The sequence below is a fragment of the Pseudonaja textilis genome, chromosome 1, assembly GCF_049901715.1.
Source record: "Pseudonaja textilis isolate UNSWEBS1 chromosome 1, rPseTex1.2, whole genome shotgun sequence".
NCBI classification, from domain to species: domain Eukaryota; kingdom Metazoa; phylum Chordata; class Lepidosauria; order Squamata; family Elapidae; genus Pseudonaja; species Pseudonaja textilis.
The window spans coordinates 22,312,514-22,331,703 of NC_141990.1; the positions used below are offsets into that span (position 1 = coordinate 22,312,514).

At 42.0% G+C, this 19,190-nt stretch overlaps 1 protein-coding gene across 2 annotated transcripts in view; it reads left to right on the forward strand.

Annotated features, from left to right (window-relative positions):
- Window positions 1-17,083, forward strand: part of BAZ1B (bromodomain adjacent to zinc finger domain 1B) — a 31,337-nt gene extending 14,254 nt beyond the window's left edge. For both annotated transcript variants that reach the window (XM_026708747.2, XM_087928378.1), the window contains exons 10-19: window positions 901-1,012; window positions 3,032-3,130; window positions 5,362-5,536; window positions 6,208-6,393; window positions 8,378-8,525; window positions 9,006-9,153; window positions 9,523-9,641; window positions 12,684-12,838; window positions 14,193-14,296; window positions 15,218-17,083. In XM_026708747.2, the coding sequence (XP_026564532.1) occupies window positions 901-1,012; window positions 3,032-3,130; window positions 5,362-5,536; window positions 6,208-6,393; window positions 8,378-8,525; window positions 9,006-9,153; window positions 9,523-9,641; window positions 12,684-12,838; window positions 14,193-14,296; window positions 15,218-15,587 (1,616 nt within the window). In that variant the 3' untranslated portion in view covers window positions 15,588-17,083. The remainder of the gene's footprint in view (window positions 1-900; window positions 1,013-3,031; window positions 3,131-5,361; window positions 5,537-6,207; window positions 6,394-8,377; window positions 8,526-9,005; window positions 9,154-9,522; window positions 9,642-12,683; window positions 12,839-14,192; window positions 14,297-15,217) is intronic.
- Window positions 17,084-19,190: the final 2,107 nt, after the last annotated feature.

Consider the following 19,190-nt stretch of genomic DNA (forward strand, 5'->3'; position numbering starts at 1 on the left):
CTTGTGAAATGCAGGTATACTGTCTCTGATACATAGGACTTCCAATTTTGCACCATTCCTGTCTGACCTTTTGCTTAGAGTTATGCATATTCTTAAGGAAAATACTAATTTACATGTTTTCCACACAAGTGCATGGACACACCTCCAGTATTTTTACTTTCCATGAATTACCTGTTCAGCCATTGGTATAATGATGTGGATTTTCTGAATGAAATTGCAGCAATTAGAATTTGATTTACATTTAGTAGACACAGTGAAGAAGCATATCATTTAAATTTTACACACTTTATAGATAGCTAAAATATATTTTTCAACTGGCCAAAAGTAGTAAAATTGGAAAAAAATAATGGAGTGCGTAGTGCCATTTTAATGTCTTAAATTTTATAAAGATGGTGTTAAATGTAGCTTCCTTCCTATAATTTCAATTAAAGGGACATACAAGGTTAAAAAGTGCACTAATAAAGCTGTGCATGTAAACATCTATTCCTGTGATGGCAAACCTATGGCATGTGTGCCAGAGATGACACACAGAGCCCTTTCTCCTGGCACGCGAGCAGTCGTCCCAGCTCAGTTCTGCCACACATGCATGCCCCTCCCATCGGCCAGCTGGTCTTTGGGTTGCTGCTGCTCATGCGCGGGAGTCGCATGCGCATGCAGGGAAGGCGCACACTGGAGGCATGGGGGTTGCATGCACGGGGGCGGGCATGCTGCATTTGAGGAATGCACACACGCTTTGGGCACTTGGTGCTGAAAAAGTTAGCCCTCACTGATCTATGCTTTCCTTGGATGGTTACAAAATAGCTTAGTGAAGTATTATGAGGCTTTGCTTTTTTGTATGCTGAAGTAACAGTGGAAACTCCACAAATAAAACTGTTTTGTTACTTATGCTTATGTTTACAGACACACAGGAAAACTTGGTGGAAGGCAGTGTTTTGAACTCCCCACAAGGGATCCTGCATATTCCAGAAATACCTGTTGAGACATCAGTACCGAAACAGGGACAGAACCTTTGGTGAGATGGACTTTTCCCCATACCTATCAACAACAACAACAAAAAAATGGGTGGGGAATAATATTTGATGTATTTCTCGTACCATCTATTCATAATTGAAATTTGGGTATTTAGACTTTTGAAGAAGTATCCAGAGTGTTCTGGATAGCTATACACATGCTTACATTATTCCCTTTGGAGTAAGGATCATTATGCAGAATAGAAAAGAGTAAAAGTTAATAATCCAAAGGAATTAAGCAAGAAAATGGAATAACAGTAACACCATTCACTGTACTTCTCCATACTGTTTTGTCCTTCTAAGCCATCCTGGAACTATATAGTGTATTTTCTGAATGGATATTTTTTGCCAGAAACTGGCAAAAAGAAAAGCATAAATTGTGGTCGTGTGATCGCAGAGCACTGCAACTGGTTGTAAAGTCATAGTCACATGACCCAGGGGTCTGTGGCACAACATTTTATAATGGACAGAAATGGTTTACAGACTGAATGTAAAGCAGCCATTCTGGGCCTGTTGTAATTTTGAATGGTTGTTAATTGATTGGTTGCAAGTCAAGAACTACCTGTAGTTTCATTGGCCATTACCATTTCATTGTTTTAAAAATTGATATATTTTGAAAACAGTTTATCGTGCGTTGAATTTGTAACAGATAAGCATAACAAATATTCAAACTAGACTTAAAGAGAAATTTCCTGTCAGTGAGAACAATTAATCAGTGGAACAGCTCGCCTCCAGATGTTGTGGGTGCTCCATTACTGGAGGGTTTTTAAAACAAGATTGGACACCCATTTTTTCAGAATGGTATAGGATCTACCGCTTGAGCAAGGGTTAGAAAACTAGACTAGAAAACCTCCAAGGTCCCGTCCAACTCTGTTATCCTATATTCTGATTGGTGAGTGCTGAGTCATAGAATTGAAATCTAAAAATCTTTACTTAGAATGTTTGGTTTAATGAAGTGTTGATTCAGAATTTTGTCAAAATGTAGACCACAACACCTTTCTTTTGAAAGGTGCCAGAGATCCATTCCTGCTGGCAGAACATTTTGTTCTTTGCTTCTTCTTTGAAGTCATCATTTTTCCAGAGCTATGTATTTGTTTACCAGTAGAGGGCAGAAATAGCAGTATAATTTGCACAGTGAAATAGGTGTCCAAATGCTGAGTTATGTGACTCTTAATTTTACTTACAAAGGTCATTAAAATGCTAAACTACACATCTCAAATAGTACGTGTAGCCCCCAATTTACCATCATAATTGGGACTGGAATTTTGTTTACTAAATTTTGCAGTTATAAAGCGAGAAGTTGCACGATGGCATCACTTAGTGACTGAAATCCAGGCAATTTCTCTTGTCATTAAATGAATTTTACAGCACAAAGGGAAATTTTGGTGCACTTTGACCCCTTTAAGCTGTCTTGTGCATATATTTAGGTTTTTTTGTTGTGGGAAGCCAGCTTCATATGACCCAGTAGCCAGGCCTGGTCTGCTTTATCAGGGGTGGGAGCAAGAACTTAGATGGGGCAGTAGGGGTCATAAGGGCATAGATGGGGGAGAGATAGGTGAGTGGGGGAGTTGCAGTACTTCTGTGGCCGTAAGTACAAGCAGGCTGTCAAGTGCCAGGATTTTGATCCCATAACCATGGGGGTATGAGTATAACAATGCATAAGTATAACATTGGGCATGGGTTGTCAGTCCTTTCATTTAGCATTGTCATAACTTCAAACAGTCACTGAATGAATGGTTGTAAGTCAAGGACTACCTATAATCCAACACAGCTAAATTCACTGTAATATTTTATAAGACTTTAATATTATAAAACTTCACATGCGTGTAAGACATCGTATCTTTAAAATATGCAGATTTTTTTTGATAATATAGAAAATGTTATAAGTGCTTAAATAAATAGTCTGAAATAGTGAGATGGATAAGTAATTTTTCTGGCATAGTTGAAATATTTGTAGTTGCAGATGTCTTTTCTTGTGTTACTGTCGGTGAGAGTATTGAACCAGTTATCCTGTCCTCCAGGTTTCTCTGTGACAGTCTGAAAGAGTTGGATGAACTGCTAGCCTGCTTGCATTCCCATGGGATAAGAGAGAGCCAGTTGAAAGATCGGTTACAGATCAGGTGAGGCTTCCTCTTCACTTGCTGCAAAACTAGACAAGTGAAATTCGAAAAATTAGAATATCATGCAAAAGTTCATTTATTTCAGTAATGCAACTGAAAAGGTGAACCTAATATATGAGATAGACTCATTACATGCAAAGCAAGATAATTCAAGCTGTGATGTGTCATAATTGAGATGATTATGGCTTACAGCTCATGAAAACCCCAAATCCACAATCTCAGAAAATTATAATATTGTGAAAAGGTTCAATATTCTAGGCTCAAAGTGTCCCACTGTAATCAGCTAATTAAGCCATAACACCTGCAAAGGGTTCCTGAGCCTTTAAATGGTTTCTCAGTCTGGTTCTGTAGGAATCACAATCATAGGAAAGACTGCTGACCCAACAGTTGTGCAGAAAATCATCATTGACACCCTCCATAAGGAGGGAAAGCCTCAAAAGGTAATTGCAAACTAAGTGGGATGTTCCCAAAGTGCTGTATCAAAGCACATTAATAGAAAGTTATGTGGGAGGGAAAAGTGTGGGGAAAAAAGGTGCACAAGCAGCAGGGATGGAGAGGAGCCGCAGCTTGGAGAGGATTGTCAGGAAAAGGCCATTCAAAAGTGTTGTGGACTTTCACAAGGAGTGGACTGAGGCTGGAGTCAGTGCATCAAGAGCCACCACATACAGACGGATCCTGGACATGGGCTTCAAATGTTGTATTCCCCTTGTCAAGCCGCTCCTGAACAACAAACAATGTCAGAAGTGTCTTACCTGGGCTACAGAAAAACAACCTGGTCTGTTGCTCAGTGGTCCAAAGTCCTCTTTTCTGATGAGAGCAAGTTTTGCATCTCATTTGGAAACCAAGGACCCAGAGTCTGGAGGAAGAATGGAGACGCACACAGTGCAAGATGCTTGAAGTCCAGTGTGAAGTTTCCACAGTCTGTGTTGATTTGGGGAGCCATGTCATCTGCTGGTGTTGGTCCACTGTGCTTCATTAAGTCCAGGGTCAACACAGCTGTCTACCAGGAGATTTTGGAGCACTTCATGTTTCCTTCCGCAGACGAGCTTTATGGGGATGCTGACTTCAGTTTCCAGCAGGACTTGGCACCTGCCCACACTGCCAAAAGTACCAAAACCTGGTTCAATGACCATGGGATTACTGCGCTTGATGGGCCGGCAAACTCTCCTGACCTGTACCCCATAGAGAATCTATGGGGCATTGCCAAGAGAAAGATGTGAGACATGATACCAAACAATGCAGAAGAGCTGAAGGCCGCTATTGAAGCATTCTGATCTTCCATAACACCTCAGCAGTGCCACAGGCTGATAGCTTCCATGCCACGCCTCATTGAGGCAGTAATTGTTGCAAAAGGGGCCCAAACCAAGTACTGAGTACATATGCATGCTTCTACTTTTCAGAGATCCGATATTGTTCCATGTACAATCCTTGTTTTATTGGTTACATGTAATATTCTAATTTTCTGAGATTGTGGATTTGGGGTTTTCATAAGCTGTAAGCCATCATCCTCACAATTATGACAAATCACGGCTTGAACTATCTTGCTTTGCATGTAATGAGTCTATCTCATATATTAGTTTTACCTTTTGAGTTGCATTACTGAAATAAATGAACTTTTGCACGATATTCTAATTTTTTGAGTTTCACCTGTATGCCACTTGTATATGGCTACTGAAAATATAATGAATTTCTTAAATTGTTTGATAGATGATTTTTGCCTTACCTGTGAAATTCTATGGCTTTGTCACTTCAATGCCAGCAGCCTATATAATGACAGTTTGGAAGAAGAAATAGTTTACTGGAAAGCTGATTGTTATTATTTGGGCAAATCTTTGTTTATGAGCAAAAGATTTGAGAAGTTTCATAATGATGCTTCAAGTATAGATTAAGTCTTTCCAGAACTTTTTTAACAGCCATAAATGTACAAAAGGATTAGCTTCTGCTTTCTAAAAGACATTTAATACTTTTTAGCAAGCTTGAATAAACAATTTAACTGAAGCACTAGTATAAAATAACCTTTTGCAGGGCTACAAAAACAATTAGAATTCCTAAGCGTCAGCATTTGATTTCTGGACCAAGCAGTACTTTGGTTATTCTGTGCTTGCAGTTTGGATCATCTGTAAATTTTCAGCTTATAGTATTATGCACAACTTACAATCTATATCTCTTAATTGTTTCCACCTTGGCTCATGAGGGTGGAAGTTATCCACTAAGTTACCTTCTCCTCTCAGGTATCAAGATATCCTGCATTCCATTCATTTGGCTCGGAAACAGAACCCAGGTCTGAAGTCATGTGATGGCAGCCAGGAATTGCTAAACTTCTTGCGCAGTGATCTTATTGAAGTTGCCACGCGGTTGCAGAAAGGAGGTCTGGGATACATCAGTGAGGGAGAATTTGAAGCCAGGGTGAGTAGTAGTACTGATGTACACACATGGGAAATATTTGAACAGAGTGTCCAGTTCTAAAGTATGGGGAATGCCTTATTAAGTCCAGATCTTGTATTCTCTGAACATCCCTTAAAATGTGCCACTTTTCTCTGAAGCTCTTCTGGAATGTTTTATTTTAAATACAGGTAGTTCTTACCTTACAACTATTCATTGAATGACCGTTCAGGGAAGTAGAAGATTGAAATAGCACTTGAAATAGATAATATACTCATGTTCTGTGGAAAGTTGATGTTCTTTGCAATAGCAAAGTTGGGTTTAAAATTGAAAATTAAAACACTAATAGAGTAGTATCTAAAGCAGGGGTGTCAAACTGGCGACCTGCGAGCTGAATGCATCACGCGCACATCCACCCCAGCTCTGCAAAGGCAAAAACCATTGCAATCCATCCCGTGACATGATCGAGTTTGGCACCCATGATCTAAAGTATGCTGGTTGCCATTTGGAAGTTCTAAAATGCTATTTTTTTTATTCAACATGTTTTGCTATTAGAGATTTGCCTAGAATACTGTAGCCCTATTTGCTTACGCGGTCATTTTCTCATTTGATGAATGGAAGCAGAAATATAGGGATAAGAAATGGATATTCCTGCACATGCTACAAATAAATAATAACAACATTTTTCTAATTAGGTCTGTTCCTTGGAGAGCCTAAAAGATTTTGGAGAGTGTGTGATTGCTCTGCAGGCCAGTGTCATCAAGAAGTTTCTGCAAGGCTTCATGGCTCCCAAACAGAAGAGGAGAAAACATCAAGGGGAGGATGCTGTTGCCAAGGCTGAGGAAGTTGATGAAGAGAAGAGAGTAGCAGAAGAAGCCAAGGTCTTGATTATTGTAGATATAAGCGCTAAACATCTGAACAGTGAAAAGGCAACAGAGTCCTGAACAGATTGCATGAAGTTGTTGCTGCATATGTAGGCTGTTTGAGCTTGAGTTATTGGTGGCAGGGCCTTTCTTTCTACAGTGAGGCTTAAGAGAGGCTGCATATTTCCCCCTCCCACTTTAAAAAAAATTCAGATGGAGAGCAGGTACTTTGAGTCTGCTACAAAAAGACTCAAAGCCTATAATTTATGAAAGGCTGTCATTCTTGTCCAAGATCAGTGTTTCTGAGTAGATCTGGGTGCTATCTATCATGAGATGATAATTTATTTTCATTATATTTTTGATGGAGAGACTTCCTTAACAAATGGACATCATTTTCAACATATGAATCTTCGTTTCAAATTTACAAACTTTTTTTGCCTTTCAAAATGACTCCTGTTTATTTGTATTCTTCTAGAAGTCTCCATTGAGAGCAGCTGCTTCTTTTTGGCTGTTGTTTGCTACTGTATAGTTGTCTGGCTTGTATGTTGTCATCTGTTTCTCCTCTTCCCTACTTGGCCAATGTTGTGACTGATGTTTATATGACCAAATGCATTGTCTTGCTGCCAAGAGAATGGAGGCTATGCTATAGATTAGAAAGAATCAATGCAGCCAGGCCTGAGGAACAAAATGTTACCAACTTAACTCCCCTTTTCATTTGTAGTTTCTTGGCTGCAAACGTTTTTTTTTTCCTCTTTAATGTCTGATGCATGTAGTAGGTTATGGGGCTTATAGATTGCTTCTCTGTGGGCTAGTGAATTTGCACTGGACCTTTAAGTGGTTTCTTACCTTACTGTTGAATTGGTTTGCCTTGTGGCTGTTCGCCTAAGTTTTGCTTTCCTTGTTCCTCTCTCACCTATGGCCTAAGGTACTGAAACCTTCAGATTGATACTGAGATCCTAGGGGGATACCACTGACCCTTACTTTATAGGGGAGTCATCCTGAGTGGATTGATTCTTTTTTCCAGTATGGGGAAGCAAAAGCTGCCAAGAGCTTTAAGTTTTCTTTGGCCCAGTGTGATAGCACCAAATCTCTAGGAGTGGGTCTTTGGAAAGCTAATGTGTCTGAGAAGCAAGCATTCTGAGCATTTTGGGGTGGGGAGGGGAGACTATAATCCTGTCTACTTCTCGATCCAGGTCTATCCCAATGAGCAATGAGGAGGGAATTCTAGACTGGTGTGTAATTTTGTTTTCTTAGCCGTCCAGTTTACTCGGCATTTCCTTGGATTCAGTGGGAGGGGAATGTGCAACTCTGCAGAAATAGATGGTTTTATTTGGCTTCTGAACTGCTATTAACAGCAGAGCTCAGCCATTTCTTCTGATATTCAGTTGCCTTTACTAGCAGACTATTAATTCAGGTGCCTTAAGATTTGCCCATGTTATCTTTTCTATTTAATGCAGTAACAGATTTGTATCTGTAGAGAGGGCTGCATATCCTTTAACTAACCATCAATTGGAAGTTTATTTGAATTTGTTCTTTGCTTATGATAGAACTGCAAAGCCATTAGCACCTGAGCATAGTTATTCAGAAGATCCTTGTGTTTGAGCCTCTTTATTTGGCACTGGTGGCCACTGGTGCTGCTTGTTCACCATGTTTTACCCCGTTGTTATAGTGCTGTTACATATGTTGTCCCATACAATATGTTTGAGGTCTCCGCTAGGGGGCAGCCTAGCAAGTCCTTGCCTCGCCAGCTGTCCCTAGAGTTAACAGCTAAAGTTCTACTGTTTGTTTCTCTTTGATGGGCAAGAATTTAGTTCAGATTTCAAAGTCAAGAATGTAGCTGGTTTCAAGCTGGCCATGTGAAGAATTATGAGCCTCTGAGGCTATGGGGGAGAAAAATTTTTAGTAGTGCCTAAAAGATAGCTGCTGTGAATCCGAGGGAATGACCACAAAATGCCTTCCAATTGCTGGGACTTTGGGCCTAAGGTCCTTGTTCTACTCCTAGGTTGCTTCAGCTGTGGAGAAATGGAAAGTGGCAATCCGTGAGGCACAGACCTTCTCACGTATGCATGTGCTGCTTGGCATGTTGGATGCCTGCATCAAGTGGGACATGTCTGCAGAAAATGCCAGATGCAAAGTGTGTCGCAAGAAAGGTGGGTATTCCAGACTTTGAATCAACTGCTAGACTTTTAATATTGTCAAAAGGGAGATATCCTGTGAATACATAAAGCGATTTCCCTCCCATCCCCATCCCCATAGAAAGATATAGGTACCCACTGTTCTATTTTTTTTAGGTTCTCATGTTTTTGTCCCTCAAAGAGCTCAGTGTACATTATACCTTGGGGATAGGAAGCTTTTTTGATTCTGCATGGAGTTTTGAAAACATGTTCTGTGTGATTGTGCAATACAAAATGCCTTCTATAGTGAGTAAACTGGTGAGTATCTACCAGCCATCACTTGGTTCCCCAGGATACCTTTTAACTATCTCAGCTTTTTTTTTCTTAGTAGATGGGCAAATTTCCAAAGAATTCAACTACAGCCATCTACTGTAGTTGGCAATCCTGTCAAAGGCTGTTCTCCAACATGCTTCTTTGTTCTTTGGATTACCAAATTATTTTTGCCATCTGTCTCAGGTGAGGATGACAAACTCATCCTGTGTGATGAATGCAACAAAGCTTTCCACCTGTTTTGCCTGAGACCAGCCCTCTATGACATCCCAGAAGGAGAATGGCAGTGCCCTGCTTGCCAGCCCTCAATGGCCAGGCGGAGCTCTCGGGGCAGGTAAGACTTCTTTGGTTTGCAGGTGCCTTGAACAGAAAGGCAGTTCATCTGAATGTATTTGCCCTTATCCTCTTACTCTCTATTAGGTTCACTGAACTGGGTGTAGCAGGATTTGTAGGCCATTCCTGGCTATTTTGGACATGTCATTATAGCTTTTGTTTTTAAAATAAACGGGCATCGCAAAAAATATATATATATTCTGTCAGTTGAGTGCATTTGTTGTTTTGGCTGCTGCTTATGCCAGCCTGTCTTCTCTAGATATAACATGGAAGGCAAACATGAAGCCTGCTGGGACAGAGACTGTGGTACAGTCCTGTGGAATGGCTGTGTGGGGAAAACAGGATTTTGACTATCAAATCTTTCCTTTAGAAACTATGCTGAAGATTCAGTTGAAGAGGAGAGTGAAACTGATGAATCTGAATCTGAGGAAGACGATGATGATGGGGAGGAAGAAGAGGAAGAAGGCTATGAGGTTGCTGGATTAAAACGTATGTTATACTGAAATTAAACAGCAAGAGGTCTTCCCTGGGGGGGATTGGACAGGTTCCTATCCTATGAGTTTAATACAAAGGATCTTTCCTGCTTCCCACTCTCTAAACTGCAGTCAATGAATGTCTTACTAGAGTCCTGAGCTAGGAAGGTGCTGCTGACTGTTTCTTGGTCTGTTTTCTGATTTGTGATAGTTCCACGTTGCTTGTAAAGTAACCAAAAATAGGTATTGCTTCCAGGGAGGAGAATGAGAAGTGAACAGTGGGCACTTCGTCTTTTAAGGCAGTGTGTAATTGCAGTATATCTACCCCAACAAATTGTTGCAACTTTTTCCAGACATTAAATTGTAGAGCCTTCTTAACTTTTGGATGGTGGCACCTAAAACTAGAACAGTTTAAAAAGCAAAAAAGCAAGGTTCACATTTCTGGGATCACATGATCAGTATTTCGTTATTGCCAAACTTTGAAAACTTAATTGGATTGTTGCAGAGTGTCCTTGATCAAAACGAACTTATTCTGTGAATCCAGAATCACTCCGGATTTTTTCTTAGATGAGGGAGGGAGGGAGGGAGGGAGGTGGGGCAGGTCAGGTCTTTGTCATTCCTTGTTGGCATGGAACTCTGAAGGTCAAAACGAATATCACTTGATATTAAAATTTATCTCTTACTAAGTATGCCAAAGCTGTGCCTCACGAAAAAATAAAACTGTCTACTACATCCAAGTACCTGTGAAAAAAGCTTTTGCACTGGAGAAGATGTTCCCTTTCAGAAGAAATGAAATCCTCTTGTTGTGTTTACAGTAAGCTAAGGGTTTTGCTGATAACATGTATCCATCTAGTTCCCCAATAAACAGTCCTCACTTGGATTCTGATGGTCCTATTTAACTGACCAGTTGCAAACCTGGTCAACTTTTTGAAAACCTTTCACTGACATTTCAAGTGTCAGTTCCCAACCCCCGGGTATTCATCTTGACGTGGTTTGAAAACCACTTAAGTCTTAATACTGATCACTGTGAAGACTTGTACTCTGGGGTTCAATCCTTACTGTTTCCTGCAACAGTTTCATAGGTGGGTCATAATTATTTCCTCATTAGAAAATGAAGCCCAGGAGAAAGAGACCCAAAGAAACAGACTCTGTTGATGTCTGAGGGACAGTGTGAACCCAGCTTTCAGAATGGTTCCTACTCTGGTGGCACCTGGTTCCTATTCAGAACTGTCAGCATGGGAGCTTCTGTTTATAATTGCTGTCTAGATTTTTGTGGAGCCTTTTCCAATCTTGAAAGAATGCTCATCTATTCCAAGTATTTATATCTGCTTTTGAAGTTTGTTCAGGCTCCTTCCTGCCGGCCTGGCCAGGCCCAGGTGAGTGCCACTGTCACTAAAAATAAAGCCTGCACCATAGCCACAGCTTTATGAGGCATTTAATTGGGAAAGGTCATGATGGAGAAATCTTTCATTTTGGCAGAGTCCCGTTTAATCCTTGGTACAGCGTTGATCCAAAGTATTCTCATAGAGAATGTTGGACTGCCAGATATTTAGCACATGTTGCTCTCTCAACATAAGGGGAAGCAACCCTTAAACAGATGGTATCCGTAACAGAAATAACTGCTGTTTTGGACAGTGATGAATGAAAATCTTACCCTATTGAGTGTCTTTTTCTGCTGTGGATTGAAAACTTGCTGTGAAGGTTGATTCTCCTTCATTACTGGGAAGAAAAAAAAACCAGCATCCGCCGCTCGACATAAAATAGTCAGCAAGAGTATTTGCTGCAATGAAGTTCTATTGTTCAAACTGTCTCCTTGTCAGCTGGCAGGAGAAATCCAATACTTGGTGCATGCTGCTGAGGGGGCTTAGCAGCTGCCTTAACCCACTGTGTGGGCCACTTATGAATGCTTGGAATGATACTTAGCTCAGCCAATCACTCTTTTGTGGTGAACATACGATCAGCAGAGAAATGAAAGCGAAGAGTCCTTGGGACATCGTGCAAACCTGTTCTTGACTTCTAGCATTGAGGTCTGATCACAGGAGCCAGCCGAATTAGAGAGCTGCTTTTGCATTGTCAACAGTGTGCCCCTTTTGAGTCAAGTCAGGATGAGCAGAAATGGAAAAGGGGAAGAGGAGTAGAGAGACAGCCCAACAGTTGAATGCTTCAGACCAGGGGTGTCAACTCAAGGCCCCGGGGCCAGATTTGGCCCACGTGGTGTTTAGATCCAGTCCTCAGGGCTGGCCTGGAAACAACAAAGGACCGGCCTGTGGTTCCTCTGCCTGTGAAAATGGAGATGGTGGTGGGGGGGGCTCCCACACCCATTTTCGTTGGCAGGGGGCTATCAGAACAAACTAAAAACAAAACAAAAGGGGAAATGTTTCCCCTTTTGCATTTGAGCATGCAAGAAGCGACAGGAAAGGAGGAAGGGAAAGAGGAAAGACAAAGGGGAAGATGGGAAGAGAGCAAAGAAGGAAAAATGAGGAAAAAGGGGAAGGGAGGAGAAGGAAAAGGAGGGAAGGAAGATTATAATAAGAGTGAGGGGGGGTTTCAGGGAAGTCCTGCATTAGCACTTGGTCACCACAGGTGCCCCCACCACAAGTCCCACCCGCCATGGTCACCCCCATCCCCTGGCCCTCCGAGGTCAAACACAACCCTGATGTCCTCAATGAAATGGAGTTTGATACCCCTGCTTTAGACAGTGTAATAATTTTAATTGAATTGTGTATTTAAAAAATCCTTGATATAGAGATCTCAATTTTGTTTTTGGATCAGGACTGAAGAAACTTAAATTGATCACGTGTTTCTATCTTGGGAGAATGAGAGAGAAAAATGACACACCATTGCTCAAATGGCTTTTATAATGGTTGTTGTTGTTGTTTTACTGGTCATTTGTTTCCTATTAATTAGCAACACTTATTCCTGGTAATAAGAGTATCTGGAAATAGCTGGTAATGCGTTAGGAATAGCTTGGAATCTCCTGAACAAATGACTGATTGCATCCTATTACCTTTCTGCCACTCCTCCAGTATTAAATCATTACACCCTCTGTGATTTATAGTAAGACCCAGGAAAGCAGCCAAGGGGAAGCAAGGTGGCACAGCAGCAGATCCTCCAAAGCGGGGCAGGCACCAAGGCAAGAAGCGAACACTCCATGTCACTCGAGCATCTCGACAGCAGACTGCACCTGTCACTGAAACTGACATTGATGAGCTGGTAAGAGCTATGGATCTCTAGATAACATTTTTAGTAGTTAAAAGCGAAACAGGTGTCTCTGTATCCACCCTGCCTTCCTTTGCCAAAGAAGCTCTTCCCTGTGTGCGATGTTAAGTATCTACCTGATGTGTATGTGTCCTTCTCCGTCTCTTTCTCCCTCTCAAGACTACCTACTTCTCTCCCCTACTTACTTGATTAGTGTTTAAAAGCTTTTAAATAGCTGTGAGTCTCTGGGAAGTGATGAGGCATGGAAGCTCATTGGTATGCTGGCAATGCAAAACACCACATCACTTCCAAAGCAACTCTTAAGGACATTTGTTGCCTGTGCAGCCTGCCTGCCAAAAATTAATTCAGCTATCTTACATTTCACTTGACATTTAAAAGAAGAAAGCTTTGGGCCTTCATTTGAGAATTATTCTCTTCCCTATCCCTGTCTCGTGAAGTCTTGGATGGCTGAAACTGCGGCACTAGAACTTAGCCCCACAAAAATGGAGGAGTTACCAGCTTCCACTTAGGAGATACTATGGTGTACAGAGTGCTTTGTGGTATCTAGTATGGGTCATATTTGCCTCCTTTTGCATTTGAAATCTAGAAAAGCAACTTGTTCTTGCCAAGGTACAGTTTAGCATAAACCCTTCTGTCTCTTGCTTCTTCTCTCTTGCACATATTTCCCCTGCAATGATGCCAAGGAGGTAATTTTTGTCCCATCAATTGTGTCACTTAAGAGAAGGCCTCCTGTGCCTGTCCTTCCTGTACTGGTACCCAGTGTCAGGAACATTACTATCCCAGTTCTTCAGCTTGCTTCCCTGTTGCGCTGCATGCTGTGGGCTACAAGTGAGCTGTGGCTCCCACCCACCAGTGCCTTGTTTTCTGGTGCCTTTCCTTGACTTCCTGAAAGCCCTTTGAAGAAGCTTGCTGCCCCAAAGAATCACCGGTTTGCCTCAAAGGTATCCTGCTAGTTTTCTGTTTAGGGCTCCAAACCTGAAACTCAAGCTACGTTGGAGGCATTCTTTGGCTGCTCCATCAAAGCTGTAGCAGCTGCCTGGTTTGTTTCATGCTTATTGCTGGTAGGATAGCAAGTCTTGAAAGACCTTACAAAATTGTTTCTCCGCTGTGTCCCATCCCGTGGTCCCTCCTCCCCCCCTTTTTAATAGGAAGCTTTGCCAACCTTCCCAATAGCCAGATTGCTCTCCCCAGCTAGGAGCTCCAGGGCACATTGTCAGTAATATGTACTTGTCACCAGACACATTTTGTTTTGTTGGGGTTCTGATGTACGTCACGAAGAGATCAATTTTTGTATGGTTTGGATCTGTGCTGTTCGTTTTTTTCCTTCCTGACTGTCTTTGTAACACAGGTGCTTCAGACAAAGAAGATGTCTCGGCGGCAGGCCCTGGAACTGCAAAAATGCGAGGAAATCCTAAATAAACTTGTCAAGTACCGGTTTAGCTGGCCTTTCAGGTGAGGCCTCAGGAACAAATGGCAGATCCCCACTCCTGCCCCTATATGCACAAACAGGGATAAAGGGCATCAGAGAGCAACCCCACCCCCGGTTTGTGGTCTGTGTCTTCTGTCTATTTTGTGCTAGTGGACAGTTGAACGAAACACAGATCATTCTTAACGGCCTCCCTCGAACTCAAGAAAGTGAGTCCTGTGTTCTTCACACTTGGCAGCTTTAAAATGTGTACACTTTTAATTCCTAAAATACCCCAACCAGCATCCGCATATCTTAAAATTACCAATGTAAAACACTCTGCTCTGAATTATAGCGTCCTGACTTGATACTTGGTTTAGAATAATCACTTGTGTGGGTATTGGCAGACAGGAAGGACCTCTTTGCATCCATTCAATTTGAGTGGGAATAATGGATTAAAGCAAGTACTTTATCGCATAGTTAACACCACATATAGTAGTATAAAGAAAAAGTTTTTCATAAGCCAAACATGGTAGACAGTATGGCTTACCTTCTGTCCTTTAACTCTCTAGAGCAGGGGTAGTCAACCTTTTTATACCTACCGCCCACTTTTGTATCTCTGTTAGTAGTAAAATTTTCTCTAACCGCCCACCGGTTCCTCAGTAATGGTGATTTATAAAGTAGGGGACAAAACCCCCCACTCCCCACCCTGAAAGCTGGAACTCCCACTAGTGGGCGGTAGGGACCAGGTTGACTACCACCGCTCTAGAGCTGGGAATTATATTTTGGCTGGATGATAATAGCTTTTTCTGAGTTCATAGTGTGTTAAACCTTATCAGTGTCATAAGATGATGGGGATGTGTGGATAGTATGCCAGTGTCAGAATCAAGGACGGAACTAAAAGCAGAAGCCTAGCACTTGGTTATCGTAGACGATGCCCTAACTAACATTTGGCATTATTTTGTCAGGGAGCCAGTAACCACAGAAGAGGCAGAAGATTATTTTGAAGTGATCACCAGCCCCATGGACTTCCAGACAATGCAGAGCAAGTGCTCCTGTGGCAGCTACCGGTCTGTGCAGGATTTCCTCTCTGACATGAAGCAGGTCTTTGCCAATGCCGAGCAATACAACCAGAATGGCAGCCACGTCCTTACCTGCCTGGAAAAGACAGAACAATGTTTGATAGACATGATACACAAACATCTGCCTGGCCACACGTACATGCGCCGGAAACGCAAGCGATCCTTGGTCCAGCCTGGTCAGGAATTTGGGGAAGCTGATGGGGACAGCGATCCTGAGGCCCTGGAGTACACAAGAGGGCGCAGGAGGAGGAAATGAAGGGCCCCGGATGGGACACTCAGCAGGATCCGCTGCCCTGACGGAGTTCAGAGGTGGAAGCCGCTTGGCTTCACACTGTCCTCCCCCACCCCATTCCTCTCACCAGCTTTCCCCGTGGGCTTGTTCTAATTGCTGTCAGCAACTAATCAACCAGCTGTCAACAGAAAAGTTGGATTTCTGATTCCTCAACTGTGCACGGTAGTTTGTGCCAATTAAGGAGACCCGAGGGATGTGGGGATGAGTGGGTGGAACCACTTCCAGCTGGGGATGGTGCAGACTTTCTCTGAACCAGAGCTGCCTCTTCCTCCTCTCCGTTTGTCCTAAGGGCAAGTGGGAGAAATGAGCTGCCAGTGCCACGTGTGTATTTATAACCTCCTATACCCTGCAAGCCCTCTCCATCTCCCCACTGAGGAAGCCCCCTTTTAGAACGAGCAAGCACTTACCTTTCCTAGGCAGTCACCTTTCACCAGCATCTTTATGCAGGCCAGCTTTTGGGGTGCTTATCATACTCCAGCCTCTCGATGTGGGCAGCGGAGAGAGTTGCTTCCTCCTCACAGCACTTCCTGGCGCCAGGTGCGCAAGAACAAAGAGAGTGTCATAAAACCCAGAGTTTGGGGAAAGGACACTGGTTCTAACTTTGTAAACCTTTTTTCTAGTTAAGGAAAGATTCTCCTGTCCAGCAGTGATCTTGTATAAAACAAAAAAACACCATGTAAGATAAAGTCGCCTTGACTTTGATGTGCATTGTACAGTTTATACGAGGATGTGTTTGCTTTATATTCCTCCCCTCTATAACTCACTTGTTTTTTTCTTAGAAAAAGTAGTTGGAGCTGACCCAGGAAATCCGTCAGGATTGTACCCTCTGTAGACTTTTCTCCTTTTATAGTCATGATCGTCTCTAACCTGTCTCATCTTCGCCTTCCATTGCTGGGTTCCAGATCAGGCCGAAAGAGAGTCTGACCTTGCACACTAACGGCCCAGCCAGAGACAGGGATCTGTGGAAGGGGGTCCCTTGGAAGCCTGGGCTACCTCATGAAGATTTTGTTCAGCTGAGGATTTCTGTTCGGCTTTCTGTCATTTCAAGACGTACGATTTTTTTATAGCTTTGTATTGGAAGCTGTGGGGCTGTGAGAAGATGGAGTTTTCATTCTTTGAAATGAATCCTATCTCTCCAGCTTCTCTTTGCTGGAGCGAGGAGGAGTATGCGATACCTAATAATCATAGCCTGGCATTCTATCCTTATCTTTTGGATTAACGCTTTTGAATTATTCCTACCACAAGAGCATCATCAGGTCTCCCAAGACCCCTTTTTGCCACCAACATCGAACAATGTGACCTGCCCCTCCTTTCCTCTCTCCATCTATTATTTTGTTATTTTCCCAACTTCTACACAATGGGACTCTTTTGGACTAAATTTTTTTTAAAAAAGAAAAGTTTGGGGGAGGGGGATCTGCTAAGGGCTGTACTTGTAATAAATTGGAAATACAAAAACTGAATTTGTTTTTCTGCCTGCTTGAAGATTCAGATCCTTCTCATACACTTGCTAGCTTGAAGACTTAAAAGTTGAAGGTCTTGTTCTAGAACATTTCTTTACTTGTTGCACATTTCTGGATAGGAGAATTCTTAAAAGTTGGCAAAGCTGAAGCTAACATTGTTCAGGTTAATTTGTTTTAGTTATTTGGACATGTATCTTGAAATTGACAGCAGCTACTTTGGGATGTCATTGCCAGCATATATGTTAAATGAGGGAGGTTCTCCTAAACCTATAGTGGGCCATAGTACCTCTATAGAACTTGCTGCACTAGAAGAAGAACCTTAACTGCCACTCTGTGTATGCCCATTAGAGCACTCCATGTAGCAAAAAACCCATTCTAAGAAGAGACAGCCGGGATACTGCATCTCTTTGTCTCGGATGAACCACCAGAAATAAAGCAATAGATACATTGATCCCACAAGCACCAGCTTCAAACACATTATTAGCGTGCAGTGTTGGGCTGAGGATAAAGCAGACTCTTGACCCTGGGGAAGGATTGACCGCATTTTGACTCTTAATGGTAGAACGTCGGGGTAAGGAGAAGTATTCTTCAAGATTTATTTTGACCAGGATTTTGCTGAGCCTTCTGGTTCTCTTAGCCTCCACTTGGCTGCACCTACCCTTTGAATCAACTTAAACAGGATTAAATACATTTAATAACTCTAAGTCTGACTGCTTTTGCTTTGGGGGCTCTGAATTTAGAGGCCTTGTTTCTGCAGAAGCAGACCAGCCACCGGTCCATATTTCATCCAGCTGGTCCAGCAGAGGGCAGCACAACCAAGGGTTCTTGCCACTTGATGCCTTACGTAAATATTTCGCCAATTCATATTAACATTCCCTTTTTATTGTACTGGGTTGATATCTCGGATATCTTTATTGTGTGATTTCTTTCCCTGACTTAGATGCACGGCCATCTATACGTACATATTTAGAAATAAGCCGTCCTCTGGTGTTCATTATATTTTTGACTCCCAGGCAAGAGGTGTAATATGGTAAAATGACATTATTCTCATTTACCTATATACACAATGGCATACTGTAAAATGAAATTCTGATGCCCCGCTCTTGAAAGAAGAAACAAAGGAAATGTGACTCAGAATACTCTCAGGGCAGTTTTATCAGATGGCAAATTATTTTCAAGCAGCCTCTAAGATGGTTCCTAGAAACGTAGTGGTGTCCTGTTAAAAGTTTAATTTTCTGATTCTCAGTCTCAAGGGATTATCAAGCTGAATTCCCGTGCCTTCTGATCTTGACTTGGCCCAGAAGATAAATGCAGGATTGTTTTAAATGTGCCACAAGTGGAAAGCAATCTTCAGAGTTTGGGTGAAGAGTTGTATGAATTCCAAGATGGATCACATAGAAATGCAGACAAAGCATACAGTAAACTGCATGCTCTGAAAAGGCTTCTTGCTTCCTTTGGCAGGTGTTGGTCTTTGTCCTTGAGTTGAATGGCTTTGATCTCTACGGCCAGGCTGTCTATTCACTACCCTAGAATAGGTGACAGAACCCTTCATGCCACAGAATACAGTTCCTTTGTTGGGAAAATCTTATTTGGTCTGTTCCTGCATGCCGGTTGCTACAACCTGAGCAACAGAATTATAGTCTTTGAATGCTGGCTTAAATTACTTAAATTATTAATTCCCCCGCAAAGGTAGGCCTAGGCACACACAGGATAGAAATAAAGAAGGCTATGTTCATTTTATCAGCTCAGGTCTGCAAAGCTTTACTAAAATTGCCAGATAAAAGCAAAGAAAGAGTGAACATGGCAAACACTGCAGAGGGCTGAGCTATAGCAAAATACTTGGTTTGAGGCATGAAGGATCTCTAGATGAAGTAGCTTCAAAAGTGGCCATGCAGTTTAGTGTAAACATGAAAATTATACATGTGGCTTTAAAAATCCATTTTTTTTTTATATAAGTGAGTTTTGGGCTGGCAGCAATTGGACAGAAAGAAGCCTTCAAGTTGGGGTCGATAGTTGAAAGAAAATACCCACCCTATGTGTGGCTTGAATATAAAAGTCAAATTCCAGGCTTGAAAATCATTACAACAGGAATTAAAAATAAAGCTAT